At 37.7% G+C, this 8,644-nt stretch overlaps 1 protein-coding gene across 1 annotated transcript in view; it reads right to left on the reverse strand.

The window, feature by feature from the left end:
- The window catches only part of CDC23 (cell division cycle 23), a 51,842-nt gene that overhangs the window by 12,106 nt on the left and 31,092 nt on the right, over window positions 1-8,644 (reverse strand). The window contains exons 4-9 of the mRNA XM_006866116.1: window positions 5,872-5,914; window positions 5,289-5,394; window positions 5,048-5,180; window positions 3,001-3,178; window positions 2,819-2,916; window positions 2,590-2,671 (exon numbers count right to left, since the gene is read on the reverse strand). Of these exons, the coding sequence (XP_006866178.1) occupies window positions 2,590-2,671; window positions 2,819-2,916; window positions 3,001-3,178; window positions 5,048-5,180; window positions 5,289-5,394; window positions 5,872-5,914 (640 nt within the window). The remainder of the gene's footprint in view (window positions 1-2,589; window positions 2,672-2,818; window positions 2,917-3,000; window positions 3,179-5,047; window positions 5,181-5,288; window positions 5,395-5,871; window positions 5,915-8,644) is intronic.

Here is an 8,644-nt window from a genome sequence, read left to right on the forward strand (position 1 = left end):
GTCTGTGGCCGCTCTGATCCTTCCCCCGCTTGGTCTCACCCAAGATGGTGGCACCTGGAGCAGCTGGGCGTTCCGAACTAGAAAGCAATGGATTTCTTGATTCTGCCTCAAATTCCCCCAGCTGTAAGCCTTCCAACCTTCTAAATATTCCTTTATATGTGGTTCAGAGTTCTGGGACCATCCCCCTGCCTTGGTTGGGTATTCTGTGTTGTTGCAGGCGGAGCTCTTACTGCACTTCCACCTGATCCACCATTTTGTTTGTTCCTGCTCTTCAACACTTTAAATAGGTCTTGTGCAGATTTGCCTAATGCAATACGTCATTTGATTTCTTGACTGCTGCTTCTGTGAGTGTTGACAGTTGATCCAAGAAGAATGAAGTCCTTGACCACTTCAATCTTTTCTCTGTTAATAAGAATGTTGTTTATCGGTCCAGTGGTGAGGATTTTTGTTTTCTTTACATTGAGATGTAATCCATACCGAAGGCTGTGCTCTTTGGTCTTCATCAGTAATTAGCAAAGGCATAATAGGCCCTTAAGGAATCCTGGTGTGGTGCCATAGGATGAGCACTTGACCTCAAGGTTACTGGTTCAAACTCACCAGCTGCTCCTCAGAAGCCCTATACATGATTGCTATGAGTTGGAACACATTCCACTGCACACTGCACTTAATAGGCTCTTGAATATTTTGCCCCTTTATTTACATTCCTGGCTCCTGCACCATGTTTCAGGCATAGTAAACTAACTTCAGTTCAAGCACAAGTCTGTTTCACACTCAGTGCTTATGTACTATGATGTCCTTCCCTTGGGCAACCCTTCACCTCCCTTCTTAAACTCTTTCACTCTTTCTCATCTTATAAGTATTACCTCCTCCAAGAAGACTTCCTTAATCTCAAACTGGACTGGATACCTTTCATATGTGTCCTTTAGCACTTCATGTTTACCTTAATTATATCATCTAATCCAATGAATTATATATAGTCTTTTTCTTACTGGTCATCCACAAAAGGGAATTAAGAATAAGGACTGCAATACAAAGAATACAAAGCACAATGCCCGGCACACAAAAGACTATCAAAAGATGTTTTGTGAGCAAATTGAAGTTCCACTCTCACCTTAATGGATTGTATGGTTTGTTCTAATGGCCTGGTATTAAAAAGATTATCTGCTCTTTTCCTTACCTATATTCCCATAAGACTTACTACATTTTTATTAATGCTTCTCATACTAGACCACAACTTCCTCCAGGGCTAAAAATATTGAAGGAATGATTAATTGAAATCAATCAGTAATTGAAAAACCAAGTACAAAAAATTTTTTTGCAGTAATTTCTGTATTAACAAACACTAACTAGCCACAATTATATAATAGAAAAAGACTAAATAAAAATGATAGCACATGATGGTATATAATAAAATCTAGACAATCATCAAAAATAATACAAACCTAGAAGTACTAATATGGACAGATAGCTAAGATATGTTGCTACTGCTGTTGTTGTTAGGTGCCATCGAGTTGGTACCAACTCATAGCAACCATATGCACAGCAGAACGAAACACTGCCTCATCCCGGGCCAGCCTCACCACTGGCTGCCACGCTTGAGTCCATTGTTGCTGCCACTTGGCCAATTCATTTCATTGGGGTATTCCTCTTTTTCTCTGACCCTCCACCTTACCAAACATGATATCCTTCTCCAATGACTGGTCCCTCCTGACAATATGTCCAAAGTATGAGAGAAAAAGTCTGGCCATCTTGGCCTCCAAGGAGCACTCTGGATGCACTTCTTCCAAAATGGATCTATTGGTTCTTTTGGTCGCCCATGACACTTTCAATATTCTCTTCCAACACCATAACTCAAAAGCATCAATTCTTCTACGGTGTTCCTTATTCACTGTCCAGCTTTCTCATGCATATGAGGTTACTGAAAATACCATGGCTTGGGTCAAGTGCACCTTAGTTCTCAAGCTGACATCTTTGCTCTTTAACACTTTAAAAAGGTGTTGTGCTGCAGATTTGCCTAAATGCAATACGTCGTTTGATTTCTTGACTGCTGCTTCCGTGAGTGTTGATAGTTGATCCAAGAAGAATGAAGTCCTTGACCACTTCAATCTTTTCTCCATTGATAAGAATGTTGTTTATTGGTCCAGTTGTGAGGATTTTTGTTTTCTTTATATTGAGATGTAATCCATACCGCTATTGCAGTTAGGTGCTATTAAGTGGGTTCTAACTCACAGCAACCCTGTTACAGAGTTTCCAAGGCTGTGTATCTTTATTAGAGCAGAAAGACTCATTTTTCTGGTGGTTTGAACTGCCAACCTTGCGGTTAACAGTCTAGTGCTTATTATCTACAGCGCCACCAGTGCTCCTCAAGAAATAATTACATTTAAATAATGAACTTTAAATAAAGAAAACTACACTATAGTCATGTTCACCAAACAATCTTGGGGCTAGACAAGATTATATCAAACTTTGACATTCTATATACACCATGTTGCTAACTTTAACATTCTCACATTGTTATTTTTTTCACATTCTGAGTTAGTTACAAAAAAGGCAAATCTTTAAAATAAAGGTAAATGTAGTAACTCTTACCAATTACACAGCATGTTTCTACACGATATTTATCAATCTCACAGAGATTGTGAGCCAAATAGCTCAATTCTGATTTCATGCTCTGGAAGAAAAGAGAAAATCAATCTGAGCATGAAAAAGGAACCCCCAAAATTATTTTTCTTGTAGCTAATGCAAATGAGTGACAATTCAACCTAGGAGATTAAAACACAAAAGGGTTAGTCAAATCCAGACAAGAGAGGCAGCATACCCTGACATAAAGAAGGTTGGAGAATGTATCCATATTTTCAATTCGGTAAGGATCTTGTTTCCTTAGCTCATTAAAAATAGAAAGAGCTTTGTCGATATCTGCAGAAAGGAGATAAGAGTTTAGAAAACAACACAGTGCACCTTTTAGGGTTTCATGGTGTTTCATTGTCCTTATTCACTCACCTCTGATATTGTGATAGGCAACTGCAATTTGGGAAACAATATATGAGCTCTTAGAGAAGCCTACATCAATAAGATTCTGATACTTCTGCAGAGCCTCTTCTATCAATTGCAACTCTGTGTATATATGAGCCAGAAAAAACTCTTTCATCCAGGTGTCTGGCAAAGACAGGAACTTCAGCTGGCAGCAGGAGAGAGGAACACACTTAATATACTTTGATCTCTCTCCCAAATGAATATCAAAAAACTATCTTTATGGCCTTAAGGAATTTATTATCCAAATTGTATTTTTTAAAAAAAAATCAAATCCATCACTGTCAAGCTGATTCCAACTCATTACAACTCTATATGGAAGAGTACAACTGTCCTATAGGGTTCCTAGGATTGTAATCTTTGCTGAAGCAGATTATCTCCATATCTTTCTCCCATGGAGCAGATGTTGGGTTCAAACTGTTGACTTTCGTTAGCAACCTAGTAGTTAAGCACTGTGTCACCAAGGCTCCCACCAAATTGTATTAGAGCACCTAATAATGAACACAGTGTACATTAATTAATTAACTGATTGATAAAATTGAGCAATATAACTTACAAGCTAATGAGGCCTGGTTAGGGAAAACATCTAAGAAAAGATGGGATTTGAAGTGAGTCTTAGAAACTAGAATAAAAGGCAGGGAAAAGAAAGGGTACATTCAAGGCAAAAGCAACAACGTATAAGTAGAAACAAAATAAGCATGATGAGTGGGGATAGTGAGTCTGATGAGGAAACCAGCTTGTTTGAGGGCAATCTATATGCTGAGATGTAACAGAAAAACACAACTGAACAAGTAGGATGTGTCCTGTGGTATAACTGGAAATGCGGTAAAAAGGGACACCAATACAAAAATATTTTAAAGAGATGACATGCTTACATGTGAGTGTTTTAAGAAAACAGTATGCAGGGTGGCTTGGAAATGGCAGTGTAAAAATGGGGAAGGGGCAGAAAGCTTATACAAGTAATCCAGACTCGAGATAATAACCAAAACAACAAAGAAAACCAAGGGAAAGAGATACATAGAGAAAGTAATCATGGTAATGTCTTATGATTAAATGAAAGATAAAAGAAAGGGACTCTAAGGTGTCAAGACTGGGTGAATTAAGAAATAGTGATGCTAATAAAATCAAATTCAGAGTCTATGTGGTGCTGTAGGATATGCACTGGACTGCAAATTGCAAGGTCAGCAGTTAAAACTCAACAGCTGTTCCTCGGAAACCATATACAGAATTGTGTTGAGTCAGACCCCACTTAACAACAACAACAATGAAATCAAGTTCAGAGTCTATCAAATTCAGAGGAAGAAGGAGAATTTGGTAAGAGAAATTTGGTTTTGCACATTTTGAGTTCAGTGATGCAATAAGGCATTCAATGAAAGTATAGTAGACAGAGATATGAATACAAGTAAACCAAGATATTATTCAGAAACAGGTTTAGTAGTTATTAGCATGTATCATTATTTGGGTTTGCAGAACCAACAAAAGGAAGTGTGTTGTCATATCCATTTACTACTGAAGAATGCCAAAATAAACTCTACAATGTCTTCTAATAATGACTAATGATTGCATTATATAAAGCAATTTCATTTAAAAAATCACCCTCCCTATCTTTATAGAATCCCATGACAACACAGAAAAGACTTGAAATATGTGTTTAATACAATCCTAGGTATCAGAGAAACTTCTCCTTCTGCATCTTTAGGGTTAATAGATAAACTGCAGTAGTCTTGAATCTATAAAACAAGTTACAGTAAAACTTAAACGTAAAAATTTGAATTAAAAGAACATATTCTAATACAACTGGACACAAATCCAACAGCAACTACTGAATCAAGAGCTAGACAATCTTTCAAATAAAGACCTAAATTCTACAACAATGAAATAAGACTAGAGACGCAGCACAAAGCTAGCTATAGACAAAGGTTTAACAAAACTCTTTGCCACCCTCTTATTACAGAGTTACTTAAGACTTAGACCAGATTGGACCAGAAAGTTTTTCACTTAGTTCATCTCAATTTACCATCTCTTTGTCTGTGATCAGGTTACAAAGTTCTAGCCAGGCTCCCCAATGCAAAGGCAAAACATGAGTAGCCTCCACAAACACATCAATGGCTTCTTTCACCAAGTCCAGTTTTCGAAGCACCACACCATACCTAGGAAAGAAGGAAACAATTACAGGAGAAATTAACACCTTCTTATAACATCTCCCTTTTACTCATGAGAATATATTACAGAAAATTCCAAATGACTATAATACTTACAGATAAAGGCCAAATCCATCAAGTTCCCGAGCCTGGTGTTTTTTGCTGAGCTCCACTCTGAGTTCTCGAAGTGCCTCATTTTTTACTTGTCCTTTCTCTAAGGGACCTAGCAAAGAAACAAAGTCTCTCATCTAAGGGAAGGTTGCTGGTTTTCATTTTCATATATCTCAACTTTCCCTTCAGCATAAATCATTGTTATATCTGGAACATCTAGTATACACTCAAAAATGGCCAGTGGTATCTTAAACAATCATTTAGTTTATTCCAGAAATCACAAACTGATACCTGGTCCACACTCATATTTTGTTAGGTCCACACAATTTATAACAATGTTTTGAATTAGTTTTCAACATTTAACTCAAGCATTTCAACTAGAGATCTGAATTCTCAACTTCAAGTTGTAGGGGGCAGGTAGGGCTGAGGGAATAAGAAGCACTACCATCAGGCCCGTATTACACAAGGTCAGTAAGAACTGAAAGCCAGCCAGCTGAGATGAGCCACATGCTCTGCAGATTATAAAGTCCTCCTGGCTCCTATAGACATACGAGTTTATCCCAAAAAAGTAAGAGAAAGAATTTCATACCTAGACTATCAACTGTTTCATCATCCTTCTTCTTTTCTCCAGACTGTAGGAGAAAACCAACAAATAGGTTTTTGTCAGTTTGTTCTGAAACACATCTAAAACTAACAGATTGATTCTAACTTTGAGGTCCAAATTCAACCAAAATGGCACCTGCTTTTGGTTATCAATTTTATGTAACTATTAAGGGGATCCCATTTGCCAAGTCTTGGACTATCTGAGCACCAAAATGATGTTGTTCTTAAGTGCCATCGAGTCAGTTCTCACCCATAGAGACCCTGTATAGAGTTTCTGAGGCTGTAAATCTTTACAGGAGCAGAAAGCCTCATCTTTCTTACGCGGAACAGCTGGTAGTTTTGAACTGACCTTGAGGTTAGCAGCCCGACTCATAACCACTATGTTCCAAAATAGTTGATACAATAATGAATTACAAACTATTTAAAGACAAAGGAAACAAATGAGTCTATACTGATAATGAATAAATACAGAGATAAATGAATAAAACAAGGTAATGATCTTATCTAAATAAAATGATAAGTGTTGTCTAGTAAATGTGTAAAGAGTACCATAGTTGGAATATCATTTTACCCTATCATAATAAAGAGTGCTTAACAATGGATGCTTTATCTAAAGGGACAGTTTTGTGAGAAATAGAATATTTGAATGATTGCTTATTAATTATAAGAGAAATAATAACTACTCAGTGGAGAAATAGACAAAATCCTTACTGGCTAGTCAAAATTATCATTGGCAAGGAGAAGCTAATGGATAATGTAAACTATGAAATGCATTGCTCTGAAAAGGACACACCATTTATATGCTATTCTGGCCACGAATGTATAACCTGAATAAGGTTATATGAAAATACAAAAAATGAAGAATGTTCTATTTAAAAAAAACAAAAGAAGCTTTGAAAACTGTCAAAGTCATATGAGACCAAAGCAAAACAAAAAGTTTGTAGAAATGCTCCAGAGGAGATTAGGGGAGGTGGGGCTTGATGGCAGACTAGGGAGAAAGGCTGTGCAGACCTCTGCCAATGAAAACATGGAATACCAGATGAAACAGGTTCAAAGGATGGTCCCAGAACTCTGAACTTCATATAAAGGGATAATTGGGAGGATCGATGGCTTGGGTTTGGAGCAGAGGCCAGAAAGGAGGTTATTTTCAGATTTGCAGTGGCCACAAAGTCCTGGCATAACCATTTTGAACAGGAAGGAGCATACACAAGATCAAGAGAGCACTCCCATCACAGAGGTCTGATTGTCAGAAATAAAAGTGTGAAAAATTATTTTTCATTCTTTTATTTTCCTCTGTCTGCCTACCTGCACTCTGGGCAACAGAGGGGATACCTGAGTGAGTAAACACCTCCAGGGAAGATGCTACTATATGCACATCAAGGATCTGCACAGCAAGGATCACTGGGTGCAGTATCAAAGACGGAGGAGGAGTCAACATGAATAGCCTAAAACCAGAGTGTCTTTAAAAATATGTCTGGCCAGCCCTGGGCTGGTTCTCACTAGGAGAAACACCTGAACAGGCTTGAGGGGAGGTGACAGAGGCAAAAAAGGAAGGGGGGGAAAAAAGACCAAAAAACAAACCTTAAGTTACATCATAAGGTACAATGGGAATATCTTGAAATTTCTCAGGCAGCTTTGATGGCAAAAAGTCAAAATAGGGGCGCTAAAGTCTTACTCATATTTTGCTACTTTTTGTTTGTTTGTTTGGACAACTTTGGACTTTAGTGTCCTGTCTGTTTCTTTGGTCCCCATTTTATCTTGAGGGGGAGGTGTATTTCACTCCTTGCCTTACCCAACAGGTGACAGCAACTGCGGTAATACAGTCAAGCTACAAATGCACCCTATAAAATCTGGGCAAGAACCAATACCAGCTCCTATACACCAGGACAGTGTAAATAACCAACATTTGTGAAAAGCACTCTGAATTGAGTAGTAAAAGAAGTGAAAAGAGAAGCCTATCTCCAGGAGGCAATTAGAGAGTTTAAGAATACACCAACATACATTCATCTAATTATTGAAGACCACCACAATGCTTAAAAAGTAACAGAAAATTTCTGTTAATGTGTAGAAACAAGACAGAGTAACTCAAACAAATGAGCTAGAGGTAGACCTAACATTTCCATGGGAAGGTATGCGGTTTTAGAATTGCCTGATAAGGAATTCAGGAGAATGATATTGAGGTGCAGTCAAATGTTCCACAGAAAGTTTGAGGAAAATAAGGAAGAAGTCAGAAAAGTGCTACAGGAACAACCAAATAAGATAAAAATGTCCTTGAAAATAATTCAATACATGCAAAAAGAGGTCCAGCCAATTAATACTAAAATATCAGAAATGGGCAACACACTGAAAGGGAGTAGAACTGAAGGGATGGAAGCCAGAATCTGTAAGCTTGAAGACAAATCTCTCAATACTGCTAAGAGAGAACAGCAAACAGAAAAAGAAGGAAATAATCTGAAGATATCTAAGATTCATGTGGGACAACATGAAGAGGAATAACAGAACATGAAGAGTCCCAGAACAGGAAGAATCACAGAACACCAAAGAGGAGACAGTCGAAGAGTTTCTGGAAGAAAATTTCCCTAATATCATGAAAGATGAGACAACAAGCATTCGAAGCTAAATGAACCACAAAAGAAAATTACCAAGACATATCATAATCAAACTGTCCAAAATCAAAGCAAGAAGAATCCCTGAGAACAAACAAGATGGCGGATCGGATGGACGTATAGCAGAGAGCTCCAACAACAACAACACAGAAT

The sequence above is a fragment of the Chrysochloris asiatica genome, unplaced genomic scaffold, assembly GCF_000296735.1.
Source record: "Chrysochloris asiatica unplaced genomic scaffold, ChrAsi1.0 scaffold00087, whole genome shotgun sequence".
Taxonomy (NCBI): Eukaryota; Metazoa; Chordata; class Mammalia; order Afrosoricida; family Chrysochloridae; genus Chrysochloris; species Chrysochloris asiatica.